Source organism: Oryctolagus cuniculus, chromosome 18, assembly GCF_964237555.1.
Source record: "Oryctolagus cuniculus chromosome 18, mOryCun1.1, whole genome shotgun sequence".
Taxonomy (NCBI): domain Eukaryota; kingdom Metazoa; phylum Chordata; class Mammalia; order Lagomorpha; family Leporidae; genus Oryctolagus; species Oryctolagus cuniculus.
Window position 1 is genome coordinate 3776598 of NC_091449.1, and position 18576 is coordinate 3795173.

At 61.1% G+C, this 18576-nt stretch overlaps 2 protein-coding genes across 4 annotated transcripts in view; one reads left to right on the forward strand and one right to left on the reverse strand.

Annotated features, from left to right (window-relative positions):
- GP6 (glycoprotein VI platelet) overlaps window positions 1-13947 on the forward strand; it is a 14001-nt gene extending 54 nt beyond the window's left edge. The window contains exons 1-8 of one of the 3 annotated variants that reach the window (XM_070062000.1): window positions 1-714; window positions 2755-2790; window positions 2885-3142; window positions 6252-6536; window positions 10111-10164; window positions 11913-11963; window positions 12202-12405; window positions 12717-13947. The exon at window positions 1-714 is cut by the window's left edge and continues 54 nt beyond it. In XM_070062000.1, coding sequence (XP_069918101.1) covers window positions 681-714; window positions 2755-2790; window positions 2885-3142; window positions 6252-6536; window positions 10111-10164; window positions 11913-11963; window positions 12202-12377 — 894 coding nt within the window. In that variant the 5' untranslated portion in view covers window positions 1-680 and the 3' untranslated portion in view covers window positions 12378-12405; window positions 12717-13947. Of the gene's footprint in view, window positions 715-2383; window positions 2791-2884; window positions 3143-6251; window positions 6537-10110; window positions 10165-11912; window positions 11964-12201; window positions 12406-12716 lie in introns of those variants that run through there. The other 2 variants (XM_070061999.1, XM_070061998.1) reach the window with 2 other exon arrangements.
- The window catches only part of NLRP2 (NLR family pyrin domain containing 2), a 31351-nt gene continuing 26720 nt past the window's right edge, over window positions 13946-18576 (reverse strand). The window contains exons 15-17 of the mRNA XM_070061987.1: window positions 17738-17908; window positions 15246-15416; window positions 13946-14205 (exon numbers count right to left, since the gene is read on the reverse strand). Of these exons, the coding sequence (XP_069918088.1) occupies window positions 14064-14205; window positions 15246-15416; window positions 17738-17908 (484 nt within the window). The 3' untranslated portion in view covers window positions 13946-14063. The remainder of the gene's footprint in view (window positions 14206-15245; window positions 15417-17737; window positions 17909-18576) is intronic.

Sequence of the window (18576 nt, forward strand, 5' to 3'; positions counted from 1 at the left end):
CCCCGACTGGGACTAGAACCTGGGGTGCCAGCGGCGTAGGCGGAGGATTAGCCTAGTGAGCTGCGGCGCCGGCCAGAAGTAAATCTTTCAAAACAAAACAACAAACAAAGCTATGCGGGCACTGCCCATTTCCAGCCCACAGCTCCGAGGGGCACCCTCTTCTGGCACTGAAACACCTGGAGTCAGACGCCACCGCAGGCACGCGCCGCGTGGTGCCTGGCCGCCCTCCTGCTGGGAGACGGGGCGCAGGAGGGAGGCCTGTTGGAAACCCCGCTTCCAGTCCGTCCAGGTTTGCCTTGAGCTGGGGTGTCGAGCGCAGGCTAACCCCGCCTTTATTTCTTTGAAGAGCGACCGAGCCACTTTCTGCACACCTGTGCCTGTTCCAGCCGCACCTGCCGCGCTCCAGGTCCCCTCTTTCTCCGGTCCTCGCCGACACTCATCGTTTTCCCCTTACAACAGTCACCCTTGTAGGGGCCATCTTCACCGCGGCTTGGATCTGGGGGTGTGGGAAGCCAGCCCGGGGCCCCAGCAGGCGGACGGATGGCGCAGCAGGGGCTGGAGCGGGGAGATAAGTGGACCAGCCTGGAGCACACGTGCAAGTCATCCCTGCCAGGACGCGGCTGGGGCTGGCGGGGGAGGGGCACTTGGCCTCCGTGCACCCTGGGCCCGGCTCGGGAGCCATGGCTGCACCCCGCTGTGTCCTGTTCTGCCTCGGTGAGTCCTAGGCGCCCGAGGGCAGGTGCGGGGCCCAGGCACTGATACAACACTTGTGTCCATGCGGAAGCTCGGGCAGCGGGGACCGGCCAGAGCCCCTTCCTCGGCGGGCTGGGGAGTGGAGTGGGGAAGGGCTGCATTTTGCCCGAGTCCTGCCCGTTACTTACTTCGTGGCAGGTCAGGAGGGGCGCTCGGGTCTCCCGGGTGGGCCCCAGCTTCCTGCCTCTCTGCCGTGAGTGCGTCTATGTTTCTAAGAACCTGGGCTTGGTGATGTGGGGACCGGGCTGCAGGGCAGGTGAGCCGGTGTCCTTCACAGCAGCTGAGCAAACGGGGGTCCCCACGGGGCCTGGGGTCAGCCGGGCCTGCTGCGCCCTCCTCACCCGCTGTGCGGTGCCCTCCTCACCTGCTCAGCTGCGAGGGGCCACAGGGCCGGCTCTGGGCACAAACGCTGGGCCGTCTTCTGTGTTCTTGGTTCTTTGTCACGGACACCGAGTCCTTTAGCCCCCCCGGCGGCCCCCAAGGCAATGCCTGCAGTTGCCGTCACTTTACAGCCAAGAACTGAGGTCCGGAGGGAATAAGCCACACGGCAGGGGCTCGGCCACAGTCAGGGTGTGTGTGTGTGGGTGGCTCTTTTTATTTTCATCTTTAAATAAAACAAAATTTATGTTATGTATTGAAAGCCAGAGAGAGACAGAGACAGAGGGGTCTTCCACCTGCTGGTTCACTCCCCAAATGGCCACAATGGCCGGGGCTGGGCCAGGCTGAAGCCAGGAGCTTCTTCCAGGTCTCCCACGCGGGTGCGGGGGCCCAAGCACTTGGGCCATCCTCCACTGCTTTCCCAGGCCACAGCAGAGAGCTGGATGGAAGTGGAGTAGCTGAGTCTCGAACCGGCACCCACATGGGATGCCAGCACTGCAGGAGGCGGCTTTACCCACTGTGCCACAGCGCCGGCCCCCATGATTTTGCTTTTTGTGACTTACAACCGGAACGTATTAACTTCCTAATAATCCAGCCCCATTTTGTATTTGATGAATTTGGGTGCCCAGCGTGTCCCCTTGGTGTGGGGTTTTATTGTTCGTGTTACAAACCTACACTGCACTAATATACAATTTGCACTAGAATATGCAATGCCATTCTGTGCCGTGACTGTGCACCGTCGAGCGGCCCCGGAGCCTTGTTGGGAGACGGGAGACTGGAGGGGGAGGAGAGGGGGTGGGCAGTGTCAGACACAGCCCCGCCCCCACGCTGAACTCAGGAACCCGCAGAGAGCAGGATGCGTTGGGGGATTTCAAGAAGTTCTTGGAAAACGGAATTTCCCCCACGAACTTTAAAAAGTGCCCTTTCTAGAACCATGGAGATACAAGATCTCAGAGGTGGGGGTGTGGCCACCGGGCCGGCATCCCTCAGCCAGCGCCTGGGTTCCAGTCCTGACTCCAGCTTCCTGCTGGTGCACTCTGGGAGGCGTCAGGCGTCGGCCCAAGCCTGTGGGTCCCTGCAGCCCACCAGGGAGACCTGGGAGGAGTCCGGGGCCCCTACCTTGTGGCCTGGCCCAGCCCTGCCTGTTGCCCGCATTTGGGGAGGGAGCCAGGGGATGGGAGATCTCTCTCTCTCTCTCTGCCTTTCAAATACATTAAGTATTTTTTTTAAATAGAAACATCGGAAGGAGCAGCCAAATAATTCAAAAGTGTGTGGTGTGTGTGTGGAGGAGGGGCAGGGAGGAAGCTGCCCAGCATGGGGAGGGGTCCCCGGGTGACTTTCAAAGAGCGGCTATTGGATGAAATTTACGGAATCTGCGCAGGTGCGCTGGGGCTGCGGGCGGGGTGGATCCAGTGTCTGGCAGGTGCAGGCCGCTTGCATTTCCCGGAAACGAAGCCCTGCGCCTGCCCCTCCTTCGCCCTGGACTCGCCTGGCCCTTTGTGATTGGCGTCTGTCACTTCAATTACGCGCAAAGAAAAAAAACCCAAATGTTGGTGGCGGGAGCCGCCCACGGGCGTCCACCAGAGGGCGCCGCTAGCCCGTGGCTCTTTGCTCTTCCCTCAGGGCTGTGTCTGGTGCCGGTGACCAGGGGGCAGCACGGTGAGTCCTTCTCCAGCCCCCAGCCCCCGTCTGGGCCCCGCCCGCCGCCGGTGGGCTGGGGAAGGGGCTGACCTCTGCGCGTGCCCGCTTCCAGGCCCCCTCCCCAGGCCGTCTCTGCAGGCCCAGCCCAGCGCCCTGGTGCCCCTGGACACGCCCGTGACGCTGCGGTGCCGGGGGCCTCTGGAAGTGGACCTGTACCGCCTGGAGCAGCTGGGCACAGAGGAGTACAGTAACCAGGACGCGCTCATCATCCCGGCCATGAGCAGGGCCTCCGCCGGCCGCTACCGCTGCTCCTATCAGAACGGGAGCCGCTGGTCGCCCCCGAGCGAGCACCTGGAGCTGGTGGCCACCGGTAACCGGGGAGGGGTGACCCATAGGCGGGGCGGGGAGACAAGGGAGGCGTGGCCTGGAGGGCCGGACGTGGGAGGGGGGACCCAGTGAGATCAAGCCAAAAACAGAGTGAACAAGGCCGGGCAATTCTGAGCAGAGACAAGGTCAGGCGGTGCCTGCAAACAGGCTGGGGAGACTCGGGCAGACGGGCGCGCACTCTGCCTGTGTTGCTCATTTGGGGTGGGGGAGAGAGACCCAGATTTTACACCTGCTGGTTCACACCAGGAACGCCTGCAGTGGCCCAGTGCGTGGCCAGGGCCTGTGTGTGCTGTGTGGGCAGTAGTGCCCAGGCACAGGTGATGTCCGGTGACCATGGACACCTGGTTCTGGCAGATGCCACAGTGTACGGTGAAGCCAGAGTGTGGCTAACTTAGTGTACAGGGGATGTCAGAGTCCACAGCTGACGTCACAGTGGACGGCTGACGTCACGGCCAATTGCTGATGCCCTGGCATGCAGGCAATGTCACAGTGGACAGCCGACGTCACAGCCTGTGGCTGACACCCTGGTTTACAAGGGACGTCACAGTGGACAGCCGACGTCACAGTGGACAGCCGACGTCACAGCCTGTGGCTGACACCCTGGTTTACAAGGGACGTCACAGTGGACAGCCGACGTCACAGTGGACAGCTGACGTCACAGCCTGTGGCTGACACCCTGGTTTACAAGGGACGTCACAGTGGACAGCCGACGTCACAGTGGACAGCCGACGTCACAGCCTGTGGCTGACACCCTGGTTTACAAGGGATGTCACAGTGGACGGCCGACGTCACAGTGGACAGCTGACGTCACAGTGGACAGCTGACGTCACAGCCTGTGGCTGACACCCTGGCCTACAGGGGATGCCATGGTGGATGGCCATGCCATGGTTGCCGGGCCTTCGTCTCTGCTCCCTGGCTTCCTGCACCCCCACCCCTGCTGTGCGTCTCTGCGGCTTCTCACTGAGCGCCCGCCCCCTCCCCTTCTGCGCGTTTCCTGTGGGCTGTAAGGAAGTGGTGACCGCCTGCCTGTCTTCATCAGTCCTTTGGGCTCCTGCTGGGCTTTTTGTTTGCTAGAAGAGAGGCTGTTTAGGGACAATTTACTGGAGCTAGTTTGGGGTCAGGGCTTGAACCACCGCTCCACTACCCGCGTCCCACACGAGGGGCCTGGCTCCTGCGCCTCTGAGCCCTGCTTCTGGGACTGCATCTGGCGGCCGCGGTGATGGCTCCAGTCCCTGACACCACCGTGAGGGACCCCGGTGATGTTCCGGGCTCCTGGCTGAAGCCTGGCCCAACCTGGCTGTTACAAGGATTTGTGCAACAAAGCAGCAGCCAAGAGACAAGTCTGTCTCCATCTCCTTCTGCTACTCTGCCTTTCAATGACGTAAATGAAGAAAAAATGCAGAAATTGTACGAGTGAGCAGCCTCAGGCCGGGCTCCTGCGTGCTCCTGGTTAGCAGTGCCGACCCCGGCGTAAGTCGGTGCCTGCATATTTCAGCTTTGCCGTTTATTATCTTATGACCTTGTTAACGTTATGCATTGATTTGTTTAATTTTTTTTTTTTTTTTTTTTTTTTTTTGACAGGCAGAGTGGACAGTGAGAGAGAGAGACAGAGAGAAAGGTCTTCCTTTGCCGCTGGTTCACCCTCCAATGGCCGCCGCTGCAGCCGGCGCACCGCGCTGATCCTGGCAGGAGCCAGGAGCCAGGTGCTTTTCCTGGTCTCCCATGGGGTGCAGGGCCCAAGCACCTGGGCCATCCTCCACTGCACTCCCTGGCCATAGCAGAGAGCTGGCCTGGAAGAGGGGCAACCGGGACAGAATCCGGCGCCCCAACCGGGACTAGAACCCGGTGTGCCGGCGCCGCAAGGTGGAGGATTAGCCTATTGAGCCACGGCGCCGGCTTGATTTGTTTAATTTTTATTTGTTTCAGCTTTATTGAGGAATGCTTGACAAATAATTTGTACATTTTTTAAAAGATTCATTTTATCTATTTGAAAGTCAGCGTTACAGAGAGAGACAGAGAGGTCTTCCATCCGCTGGTTCACTTCCTGAATGGCCACAGCCTTTGGGCCGGGCTGAAGCCAGGAGCTTCTTCTGGGTCTCCCATACAGGTGCAGGGGCCCCAGGACTGGGGCGTCTCCTGCTGCTTTCCCAGGTGCACCCACTTGGGACGCCGGCCCTGCAGGCTGGGACTATTAACCCACTGCAGCACAGCGCCAGCCCCAGAGTTCCAGCTATTTAAGGCATACACATTGATGTCTTGATATTTGTATACATTGAAGTAGCGCCACAATTGAGTTAATTAGCATATCCTTCTCCTCGCATAATTACCCTTTTATTTATTTATTTTTTGTGGTGAGAACACATAAGATCTGTACGGTCCACAAATTTCAGGGGTATTTCAGTATGTAATCCTATTTCGGCATTCGACATTATCACCTAAAATCAGACACGTTCTGTCACTTCGTGGACGTCTCGGATCCTCTGATAAACCGGGAATGGTCGCGGTGGTGAATTCCCCGTGCGTGAGGACTGGGAGCTGGGAGTGGCTTGTTAAGCTGACAGTGTAACTCCTGTTGTTTAAAGTACAAAGTGCCGGCTGTCCAGCCCTTCTGTGTTGCCGATACAAAGTTACCATGCGCTGCAAGTGGGAGATCTTTTGCTTGGCCGGCTGCGGTGTGTGTCGGTGTGTGTCGGAAGCTTACGGTGTCGCTCGGCCGCTCTTTGCCGTCAGCTTGCCGGTGTGTGCGGTTTGGCTTCTACTGTCCTATTTTGATGTTTTTCCTGCACGGGGCCCTCTGCTAAGTGCTCAGTGGGCTCTGTGTGTCACTCAGTCGTCCCCATTTGAAGAAGCAAACATGGAGGCAAGCCACAGAGGGGATCCACCTCCACGGCTGCACGGCTGTTGAGCCCCAGCCCCGGGGTTTGAGCCCCGTCGTGCCCCGCTTGGCAGCTGTGTGACCCTTGCTCGCTGCGGGCTGGGCGGGGGGCATGGGCCCTGTGGCGGGGCGGGCCTGTGGATGGCCGGCCCCCCGGCTCTGCAGGACGCACCCCCAGGGCCTCTGTCTTGGGCACCCATGTCCTCTTCTCTCCCAGGAGTTTTTGCCAAGCCCCTGCTGACGGCCATCCCCGGCCCTGCGGTGTCCTTGGGAGAGGATGTGACCCTGCAGTGTCGGACCCAGTATGGCTTCGACCACTTTGCTCTGTACAAGGAGGGGCAGGCCAGGCTCCAGAGGCGGCCCGGGAAGTGGTACCAGGCCAACTTCCCCATCGTCACGGTGACGGCTGCCCACAGCGGGACCTACAGGTGCTACAGCTTCTCCAGTGCCTCGCCGCACCTGTGGTCGGCCCCCAGCGACCCCCTGGAGCTCACGGTCACAGGTGAGTGAGGCGCAGGCTGCACCTCCTCCCTGGCCCTCACGGAGGCCGATGCTGATCCGAGGGGAGGCGGTGGGCGGGCAGGGCGAGCCCCGGGCCCCACGGCGTCCGTGGGTGCCTCTGCACGGGACTCATGCCTGCCCCTCCGTGGGTCTCCCCAGGTGGGACGGAGGCATTAGGGTCAGGTCCTCCTGCGTGCTCTCGGAGAATGGCCTGGTGCTCCTCGGCTTGGGCCCCTTCGAAGTCGGTGGTGTGGCCTCCTCGGGGCTGTCGTCTGGGGTGACGCTGGGCCCCCCTGCAGAGTCCGCGGTCTCATCCCGCCTCAAGACCCCACGCTCAGTCGCACCCCCCGCGTCCCCTTCCCCACGGGACGTGTGACGTCTGAGGCTTTGGTGTTCGGTCCTGGTTGTGCTTGGGGCCGCCCACCCCTCTGCTGCAGCGTCCGTGAGGGCCGCCCGGAGAACGGGACTTTGGAAAACGTGAAATGCCCGACTGAAAGGCAGCCTTTAAATTGCGTGTTTATGGGGTGCCCTGTGCGCCTTGAAGGGGGATACGCGGTGAATGCCCCATCTGGGGAATGTGTCTGTCTCCTCAGATGTTCAGCGTTTCTTTCCTGTGAAGACGTTCAAAATCCTGTCTTCTAGCTTTTTAAAAAAGATTTTTATTTGGCCGGCGCCGCGGCTCACTAGGCTAATCCTCCGCCTAGCGGCGCCGGCACACTGGGTTCTAGTCCCGGTCGGGGGGCCGGATCCTGTCCCGGTTGTCCCTCTTCCAGGCCAGCTCTCTGCTGTGGCCAGGGAGTGCAGTGGAGGATGGCCCAAGTGCTTGGGCCCTGCACCCCATGGGAGACCAGGAGAAGCACCTGGCTCCTGGCTCCTGCCATCAGATCAGCGTGGTGCGCCGGCCGCGGCGGCCATTGGAGGGTGAACCAACGGCAAAGGAAGACCTTTCTCTCTGTCTCTCTCTCTCACTGTCCACTCTGCCTGTCAAAAAAATAAAAAAAAAAAGATTTTTATTTATTTGAGAGAGAGTTACACACAGAGAGAGGGGTCTTTTATCCACTGTTTGCTATCCAAATGCCCGTAGCAGCTGGAGCCAGGAGCCAGGAGCCAGGAGCTTCTTCCAGGTCTCCCAGTGGGTGCAGGGGCCCCAGGACCTGGGCCATCTTCCACTGCTTTCCCAGGCCACAGCAGAGAGCTGGATGGGAAGTGGAGCAGCCGGGACTCAAACCGGCACCCATATGGGATGCTGGCACTGCAGGTGGGGGCTTTACCCGCTACGCCACAGCACTGGTCTCTCTTCTAGATTCTTACTGGAGAAGTATTCAGTACGTTATCTATGGTCACCCCAGCTTGCAAATGAACCCAGAACATCTTAGCCCAGTGCCGCCATAACCTGGTACTCACCATGCGGCCTGCCCCGCCCCTGGTAACCGTCACCCAGCTGGCCCTGCCCCTGGTAACCACCTCCCAGCCGGCCTGCCCCTGGTAACTGTCACCCAGCCGGCCTCGCCCCTGGTAACCTTCACACAGCTGGCCCCGCCCCTGGTAACCACCACCCAGCCGGCCCCGCCCCTGGTAACCATCACCCAGCTGGCCCCGCCCCTGATAACCACCTCCCAGCCGGCCTGCCCCTGGTAACTGTCACCCAGCTGGCCGCGCCCCTGATAACCACCACCCAGCCGGCCCCGCCCCTGGTAACCACCACCGCTTTCAGCTTCATGAGATCACCGACAAAATCATTCCTCCTGCCAGGAATAAACCCATGTTTCAGATCCGGGTTCCAAAGAGCAGGCAACAAGCAAGAAACTAAAAGGATCTTGATTTCTACCTAAAACTACTTAGAAATGTCATTATTTAAAACATGATTTTTATTTAAAATTACGTCAGATCTCACAATTTCGGGACTAATTGGTGCCGCTGCTGTGCGGCTGCGTCCCCCGGAAGTCCGAGCAGGCAGGGCTAAGGGCAGCAGGAGGCAGCGCTTACTCACTGGACAGTGCACACTCGGACACAGCGTGGGCAGCCTCACCCACCAGCAAGGAGGGCTGCTGCCCCCACCAAGGCTGGGTCCTGGTCTAGAAGGGTACGGGGTGGGGCTGGGGCGGGGTCTGATGGGATACTCAGAGGAGGCAGGGTTTGGGTGGGACTTGAGTACTGCTTCCTTCTGTGCCCCTGTTTTGGGACTCTCATAAGTGCCATGATAATGACCTAATGGGGAGTGAGGCCAGGTGCGTGATGGGGAGTGAGGGTCAGGTGCATAATGGGGAGGAAGTCCAGGTCCATTTTGTGGAGGGAGGCCAGGTCCACTATGAGGAGGGAGGCTAAGGTGCATGATGGGGAGTGTCAGGTGCATAATGGGGAGTAAATCCAGGTGCATCATGGGAGTGAGGCCATGTGCATGATGGGGAGTGCAGCTCAGGTGCATGATGGGAGTGAGGGTCAGATTCATGATGGGGAGTGAGGGTCAGGTGCATGATGGGAGTGAGGGTCAGGTGCATGATGGGGAGTGTGGCTCTGGTGCATGATGGGGAGGGAGGGTCAGTTGCATGATGGAAGTGAGGCAGGTGCATGATGGGAGTGAGGCCAGGTGCATGTTGAGAGTGACACCAGGTGCATGATGGGGGTGAGGCCAGGTGCATGATAGGGAGGGAGGGTCAGATTCATGATGGGGAGTGTGGCTCAGGTGCATGATGGGAAGGGAGGGACAGTTGCATGATGGAAGTGAGGCAGGTGCATGATGGGAGTGAAGCTCAGGTGCATGATGGAAGTGAGGGCAGGTGCATGATGGGAGTGAGGGCAGGTGCATGATGGGAGTGAGGGCAGGTGCACGAGGGAGCGGGTGTGCTGAAGCTGCAGCCATGTTGGCAGTTCCAGCTGTGGAGAGAGAAGCTGCTGGGGGTGGAAGCACACTGTGAAGGTGCTTCTGGCAGCCTCAGCTTCTCCTCATTCACAAGTTGCCTGCCCATTGACACCAAAGCGACTCTGTTTTAAAAGGATTTATTTATTTGAAAGAGTTACGGAGAGAGGGAGGGAGAGGGAGAAAGAGAGGTGTCTTCCATCCACTGGTTCACTCTCCAGATGGCCGCAATGGCCAGAGTTGAACTGATCCGGAGCCAGGAGCTGCTTCCTGGTCTCCCACGTGGGTGCAGGGCCCAAGGACTTGGGCCATCCTCACTGCTTTCCCAGGTGCCTTAGCCGGGAGCCGGATTAGAAATGGAGCTGCCAGGACTCAAACTGGCGCTCACGTGGGATGCCAGCGTCCCGGGCGACGACTTACCCGGCCGGGCAACAGTGCTGGCCCCTGCGGTGAGAAGCTGGGTGTCCTGACAGGGGCTTCTTTGACAAGAGGATGGTGTCTTCGTGTGCCAGCCCGGTCTGGATGCACAGTGGAGCATGGAGCCTCCAGCAGGGGAGGGGAACCCCACGCCCACCAGCCCTCGGGTGCTGCAGGATCCCCCTTCTGTGGGGACCTGAGGCTCGGGGTGCCTGCTGGGGTGGGGGGAAGGAGAGGCCTAGGGCCGCCAGGGGCCCACGGCTCGCGGCCCACAGCCGGCTCCCGGTGTCTGGTTTTGCAGGAATCCCCGTGGCCACCCGCCAGTCACCCGCAGAGCCCCCGCCTTCTACCACAGGTAAGTCCCGTGAGTCCCCTGGGCATGCGGGGCGCCGGGCTCATGGCCCCACCTCCTCTCTCTTCTCTCTGCGTGTCCTTTATCTCTGCCCGGGAAGGGGTGGCAGGGTCGTCCGTGTGGCCATGGCCACCTCCAGAGTCTCCCGGGGCCTCTCCCCACCCCCAGCACTAACGCCTGGTGTCTCTTAGCTGTTCTGTGTTCCCCATCATGCTACTGTTCCTCGTGTGTTCACTGCACAACATTAAGCCTCCCTCACACACTCCTCATGTGTTAAGATTCATCACACACTTGTCACACTCGTCACATGGTCATCGCCCATCACATGTTAAGTACATGTCCACCATGCATTCGTCACACACCCGTCATCTATTCACCACACATGACACATCATTACTAGTCACACATGCATTGTACACTCATTACGTATTCATTACTGTCACTACATATTCATCACATTCTCTGCATATCACCACCACCCATCAGGGGTTCGTCACGTGCTCGCACGGCTGTTACCCATCATGCATTAGGTGCATATCATCAGGTACTCATCACCTCCATCGTCCTTGTGCAGCATCACACGTCAGTACCCATGATGCATTTGACACAGATCACGCACCCACTCTCGTAGAATGCAGTCATCATGTTGCATCACGTGTTCATCCTGCGCTCATTAGGCTTCAGCACACACATATCATGTGTCTACCATGTCATTGCTCATTTACCAGTGCTCATTGCATATTCATCAGTGCACATCGCATATTCATCAGTGCTCATTGCATATTCATCAGCGCTCATTGCATATTCAGTGCTCATTGCACATTCACCAGTGCATCACATTTCACCACTCATTGCATATTCATCAGTGCATCGTATTTCACCACTCATTACATATTCACCTCAATTGAATATTCATCACGCGCAGTCATCACAATCCACAACTCATTGCATATTCATGATATATGCATTGCATATTCACCAGTCATTGCATAGTCAGCACTCTGCGTATTCATCAATGCTCATTACATATTCACCATATGTCTATCATGTATCCATCATTTACTCATTACACATTCATCAGCATCACACATTCACCACATGCTAATTGCATATTCATCATGCTCATCGCATATTCACTCATTGCATATTCATCAATCCCACACATACCGTCTGCACCATCACACATTCACCACATATGTGCAGTCATCGACATTCATCAGGCATCCATTCTACTCATCACATTCTGTGCACGCGTGATCACTGCACAGTCACCACGCGCTCATTATGTATTCATCAGGTTATCACATATTCAGTGTATACTCACGTGTTTATTATGTGCTCATTACGTATTCATGATGTATTACTGATGTTCATGACGTAGTACCCAGGATGTATCTTTTGCTCAACTATTACATATTCATCACGCCCTCATCTCGTATTCATCACGCGGGTCGTGCCCTGAGCAGTGCGGGCATCCCGGGCCCTGTTTCTTCACCGCCCCCGCCGCATGAAGCCGGGCCTGGGTGCCCCACCCGGTGCCGATGGGCAGCGTTGGGGCTCCCGGCTCAGGGGCGCTCGTTCAGCTGGCAGAGCCTGTGCGGCGCACACGGAGTCATACAGGTGCCGCCTGGGCCGCAGACGTGCTGCGCAGGGCTCGTGTGCAGCGGCGGGGTCCCAGCTCCCGCGCCTGCCTGCTGGGCGGGGGTGAGGTCTCCCTGCCTCACACCTGGCCCTCTGTGCTTCCTCTCTAGAACCTTCCAGGAACAGCACGGACCGGCTGGAGGGGGCGGGCTCCCCAGCAGGTGAGTCGAGACCCCTCCCCTGCAGGTCCTGGGTGAAGTCGCCGCCGGGAGGGGCAGAGCTGGGCGGGGAGCTGGAGACCGCCTAGGGGTCCGCGGAGAAGAGCCCACCTCCCCCGAGGCGCAGCTGACCGCTGGGGGCGCGGAGGCCGCTCCAGCCAGGAGGTGGGCCTCCGGGCGACATGGGGACCAGGGGGGTTCGGCTCTCACCTGCTGCCCCCACTTCTCTCCGCGGCTCCAGATCGCGCCCGCCCGTCCTACGCGCCCGGCAACCTGGTGCGGCTGGGCCTGGGCGCCCTGCTGCTGCTGCTCCTGGCGGCCCTCCTGGCCGAGGACTGGCACAGCCGCAGACAAGCCCGGCGGCCCCGGGTCCGTGCGCTGCTGAGGCCGCTCCCGCCCCTCCCGCGCGCCAGCTAGGACGCGGGGTCGACCAGCTGGCCTGGAGGTACTGGGGGAGCGGGCGTGGCGGGTGCGGGGCGAGAGTGCAGCGCCGTGGGCCTCTTGTCCACTCTGGGGTCTGGGAGTGGTGTCCAGGTCTCCATCCAGGGGGAGGCAGCTCTGGGGCCAGCACCGCGCCTGTGCGGGCGGTTGACATCCCCGCAACGCCCCCAGGAAGGGCCCTCAACCCCAGCGGGGAGGGGGGACGGGGGTGGGTGGAGCTTCATTTCAGGGATGAGCGGGTTGAGGGCTACACAGCGTGGCACATGCGGTAGACGCCAGTTAATGGCTCACTTTTAAGTATTTTATTTGAAAAAGAGAGGTAGAGCCAGAGAGCGCGTGGCCGGAGCTGCACCGATCTGAAGCCAGGAGCCAGGAGCCAGGAGCTTCCTCCAGGTCTCCCACGTGGGTGCAGGGGCCCAACGACTTGGGCCATCTTCACTGCTTTCCCAGGCCACAGCAGAGAGCTGGATCAGAAGTGGAGCAGCTGGGACTTAAAGCGGCGCCTGTATGGGATGCTGGCACTGCAGGCAGTGGCTTTACCTGCTATGCCACGGAGTGTTTATTTAATGAATAGGTTGGTTTCATTATGTGAATTTCACCCCAATAAAAGTTCAGTTTATGCAGACAGGGGCCAGTGTGGTGCAGTGAGTTAAAGACGTCAACCAACACTGCAGGTGGCTGCTGAAGGTTATTTGAAATAGACACAGGTCTTCCCTCCTCTGGGTCACTCTCCATGTGACCACGATGGCCAGAGCTGCGCCGATCTGAAGTCAGGAGCATCTTCCGGGTCTCCCACATGGGTGCACAGGCCCAAGGACTTGGCCACCTTCTACTGCTTTCCCAGGCCACAGCAGGGAGCAGGATTGGAAGAGCAGCAGCCGGGACTAGAACTGGCGCCCATATGGGATGCCGGCACTGCAGGCGGTGGCTTTAACCCGCTGTACCACAGCACCTGCCCCACTGTTTCTGATCCAGCTTCCTGGAACTGCGCCTGGGAAGGCAGTGTAGGATGGCCCAGGTCCTTGGGTCTCTGCCCGCTCTGAGGGAGACCCAGATGGGGTCCCGGGCTCCCGACCTCAGCCTGACCCACCCACAGCTGTCACGGGTGTCTGGGGAGTGACCATGGGAAGACCCGCATCACTGCCTTTTCAGTGAAGGGCTGGGTACTTGACACTCGGGGGCCAGCCTTGCAGGGCAGGGGGTGGGGCCGGCGTCAGCAGCCCCTGTGGACGCCACTCCCAGTCCTAGCCGCTCTGTTTCCAGTCCAGCTCCCAGTAACACTGGGAAGGCAGAAGACAGCCACAGCGCCTGAGCCCCTGCACCCACGGGACGCCCTGCCGCAGCTTCCGGCTCCAGCCTGGCCATTGTGCCCACCTGCGGGGGTGAACCAGCAGTTGGAGATCCACCCCCACCCCACTGCCACTCAGGTAAAATAAGTCCTGCAGAGGAAGTGCCAACCGCTGTCCTTTTGCTGGCAAGTGCACTCTGGGTGTAGTGCCTCCCCCAGGTTTGCAGGGCCCAGCAACAGCCATGGCACCACCGGCAATGCTCTCATCTTTATTTCTGTGCTCGGGGCCGGTCGCGTGTGCACCAGAGGCCGGGGGAGCCGCGACCAGCCGGTCGGGGAGGGGCTACAGGAGCGTCACCGCCACCCCCGGGGGCTCAGAAAACAAAGTCCTGAGCCGAGGGCCGCGGCGGCCGCCTGGGGTCCCGGCTGTCGCTCTCAATGAGCAGCCGGGGGTTACTTTCTCTGGCTTCTCTCAGCACCTTCTGGAAGTGAGCGTCCGATTCATCGATTTTCATCCTGGGGACAAGGGGACAAGGTTCGCCTCAGGTGCCCTGCGTCGGCGATTCGGGGCAGCGTCCCCTTTCTGGGTCATGCTGTGCCGATGGGACGGGAGGGGGCCCCAGGTGCACAGCACGGGAACCCTGCAGACTCTGGGTGCTCGAGGCCCGTGGAGGCAGACAGAATGTTCTGGTATCTGCCAGCTCCACCGTGCATAGACGGGCTGTCTCAGAACAGGCTGCAGGCCCTGGACCCAGCCGGGCGTAGGAGAGCTGCCTCTGCCTCTGCCCCAGCTCCGGTCCTGGGGCCCGTCAGCGGGAGCCGTTTTCAGGTGTGGGTGTGGGGACAGCGACAGGGGGCGCATCACAGGCCGGAGGCACTGTCTCTAACCGGCCGCCTCATACCCTGACCCTTCACCCCAAGACTCAGACCCAGGAGGGAGGTCTGGTTGACCCAGGCAGCCAGCCCCGCTGTGGGCCTTGTGGGGACCGCTGACCGCTAGCTGATTGGGGGTGGGGTGGGGTGGGGGCAGCCTCTTGAGCCCCTCTGGGACCCACGTGGCCCTGGGGAGTCCCAGGCTAACTCAGCGCGGGGATTCCTGCTCCTGCCCGGTCACGGTCACTTCAGCCACGAGGATCCCTGTTGCACCTTAAGTTCCAGGTCTGCACACTCCTGGGAAGGGGCTCCGGGCTCCTTGGTGCCATGGTTACAAGTAGCCCCACCCCCAAGGGGCGGCCGTGTGATCCAGCCAGACTCCTCCCGCCAGAACGCACATCCCAGAACCCGGCGTGGATGCGCCCGGCTGCTTTGCAGAGGCACCACGGGCTCTGGGGGTCGCTTCCCCGCGGCGAGGGCTGACGGCCACGTTTCCGCCCCAGGACACCACCTGTGTTCCAGAGCCGGGGGGCAGGGGCAAGTCTGAGTCGTCCTCGCCCTCCCAGCAACAGGAGGAGCTTGTGGGAGGTGCGGCTGGGCAGCCAGCACCCCCAGATGAGCCTCAGCCGGACGGCACCCCGAGGCCCGTGGGGTTCTGCCCCGCCCGCCCCGCCCCGTCGTACCTGAGTGTGCGCAGGGGGCACCGTGCCAGCTTCAGGGCCTCGCACAGCATCTTCACGCCACTGAACCCCAGGCTGTTCTGGCCCAAGTCCAGGCTGACCAGGGTCTGGTTGATGGCAAGCACGGAGGACAGGTCGGCACAGCTGAACGGGGGGATGGAGCACCCCCACAACCTGCGACGACACACAAACCCTCTGCCAGTGCCGCCGAGACCGGCCCGCGGGCCAGGAGCACCGCCAGCGCGCCCAGGCGTGCGGTACACCACGCCCAAGGGAGCATTATCAGGGGGGTCGGAGCATAGCTGGGGCACTGGACAGTGACTGTGGAGGCCTGGGGGAGAAGAGGTGGAGCCGTGGAGGGCTGGAGCTGCAGGCCAAGGAGCAGCCTGTGTGGAAGCTTGGCCCTGCACACCAGACTGAGCCGCGGACGGTGGAGGGAGAGGGGCCTGGTTGCCTAGGACATTGGTGCCGCGAGTCCCAGCTCAGAAGCCACCCTCACCGGCGCCGCGGCTCACTAGGCTAATCCTCTGCCTTGCGGCGCCGGCACACCGGGTTCTAGTCCCGGTCGGGGTGCCGGATTCTGTCCCGGTTGCCCCTCTTCCAAGGCCAGCTCTCTGTGGCCTGGGAGTGCAGTGGAGGATGGCCCAAGTGCTTGGGCCCTGCACCCCATGGGAGACCAGGATAAGCACCTGGCTCCTGCCTTTGGATCATTGGAGGGTGAACCAACGACAAAGGAAGACCTTTCTCTGTCACTGTCCACTCTGTCCAAAAAAAAAAAAAAAAAAAGCCACCCTCACTGCTTGGCTGGAAACCCGTGGGGGAGTGAGGCGGCCAGAGCACTGCTGCCCGCGTACCCCGAGCTCGGAGGAGGTGGGAATGGGGCCCAGGGATCGGCACGGGGCCGACGACCCTAGCCAGCGTGGACCCAGACCGCAGGTTTCAGAAGGGAGATGGCGCACACACGATCTTGTTCCTACTCAGTAAGACCATTTGAGATTTCTCGTTCCGAAGCTGGGAAATGATCCATCCCCCTCCGCACAAGCGCCTCACCTGTCAGTCAACCCGGGGGAGGGGAGAGAGCTCTCTTCCACCCGGAGTTGTCAGGTGGGCGGGAAAGTTAAGGATGGGGCCGGCACTGTGGCACAGGGGGTTAAGCCTCCCCCTGCAACGCCGGCTTCCCGCATAGGCGCCAAGTCCTGGCTGCTGCTCTTCCAGGCCAGCTCTCTGCTGTGGCCTGGGAGAGCAGTGGAAGATGGCCCAAGTGCTTGGGCCCCTGCACCCGCATGGGAGACCTGGAAGAAGCTCCTGGCTTCGGAGTGGCCCAGCTCCAGCCATTGTGGCCATTTGGGGAGTGCACCAGCAGATGGATGACCTCTCTGGCCTTCTACCTCTTGAACAAGATCTTTAAAAAGTGAAAGAACGCACAGATGTCCGAGGTGTGTGCACGTGTGAGACAAGGGAGTAGGCGCAGGTCTGAGAGCACTCTGCAAACCCACTGTTAACTGACGCACTTCCTGAGCTACTGGGAGGCCGGAAGCTGGAGCCCACCACGTGCAGGGCAGCCCCCCTTCCTGGTGCTGGGCCACAGCCCTTCCCCCACCGCTCTCCTGCCGGCACCTGCAGACCATGAGCGGTGCCGACTGGTGGCTCCCTGTTGCCGAGCTAAGGCTGCCCCCCCCCCCCCCGCCCCCGCCCAGGTGAACTGCAGCGAGGCTGGGGCTTCTAGAATGCTCACGGCCGACTGCAGCCTCATTCATGTTTACCAAGGTGGTGCACGTGTCCACACAGAACGGGCTACGACCCAGACACACAGCCCTGCCACGCGTAACATGCGTGGACTTGGTGGCCATCCGTGTGACAAGACCCAGGAAGACTGTGACCTCACTTTAATGCCGTCTAGTGAGCCGGTCCCTCACGGGCGAGGTCCCTGTGTCCGTGCGTCTGGTCCACATAGGAGCTGGGACACGTCCTGCGCGTGTTCCCAGAGCCAGCGTTTCAGGGTGCCACAGCCAAGCCACCCCCGATGGTTGGGAGCTGGACAGGAGTGGCTGCTTTGTGGTTTAGAGAGAGGTCTTCCTTCCATTGGTTCACCCCCCCCAAGTGGCCGCTATGGCTGGCGCACTGTGCTGATCTGAAACCAGGAGCCAGGTACTTCTCCTGGTCTCCCATGGGGTGCAGGGCCCAAGCACTTGGGCCATCCTCCACTGCACTCCCTGGCCACAGCAGAGAGCTGGCCTGGAAGAGGAGCAACCGGGACAGAATCCGGTGCCCCGACCGGGACTAGAACCCGGTGTGCTGGCGCTGCAGCCGGAGGATTAGCCTAGTGAGCCGCGGCGCCTACCTGAGCCAACACATCCTTAACACCGTTTGCGGGTGCCCCGTGGGGCGCTAAACCAGGCCCCAGCCCTTCAGCTGCCTGTCGGAGCCCCCGGGTCGTCCGCGGAGCCGTGTGCTCGCGACCCCGACACGGCCGAGCGCGCCGAGCGGGGACTCACCACAGGCACTGCAGGTTACAGCAGGGGTCCTTCAGGGCCTCGCACAGGAAGCGCAGCCCCGCCAGCCCGATGTGGTTCAGCCCGAGGTCCAGGTGCGTCAGGCTCGACGTCTGCTGCAGGAGCCGGGAGAGCGCGGCGCAGCCCTCGCTGGTGACGTTGCAGCACCAGAGCCTGGAAGTCACCCCCCCCGCGGAGGGCGGGAGCACCCGTGAGCCCTGCAGCCTCCCGCCGCGGGCTCACGAGCTCAGGGGCTATGCGGACGTAGAAGTGACGTCACGGGGCCGGGCGGCAGGCGAACAGTGGTCCCGGAGCACCCAGGTACCTGCAGACGTGACCCCTGGACCTGACGGAGGGGCTCGGGGATAAGGAGGTGGGGGCACCCTGGGTGGGCCCCGTGCAGTCACGAGGGTTCGGGGAAGAGGGAGCGGAGAACCACAACCAGAGTTGTGCACGAGGAGCCGGAGGGCCCCGGGGCCGCCGCTGCTGCTCTCGACGCTGGCGGGGAGCCGAGCCACCAGCCACAGCTGGCAGGCGGAGGCGTCCGAGTGCCTCTGGACTTTGTTACCTTAGTTCTGGGAGTTCAGTGGGGGAGGGGCCCTTCCCTTCCACCTCGCTCCAGCCGTGAGCTCCGGGCTTTACTCTGCGCGGGGGGTGGGGGGTGGGGGTGGGCAGTTTCACACCCCCGCCGCCTTCAGGCACAGCCTAAAGCGAGTTCATGGGAAAGCTGACCCTGTCCGGCTCCGAGGCGACCTCAGGGGGTCACGCCACCAGCTGTGCACGCCAGGGCGTCTTGCAGCCCTGTCCCTCTCCGGAGCTCGTCCTGCGATTTACGTGCCGAC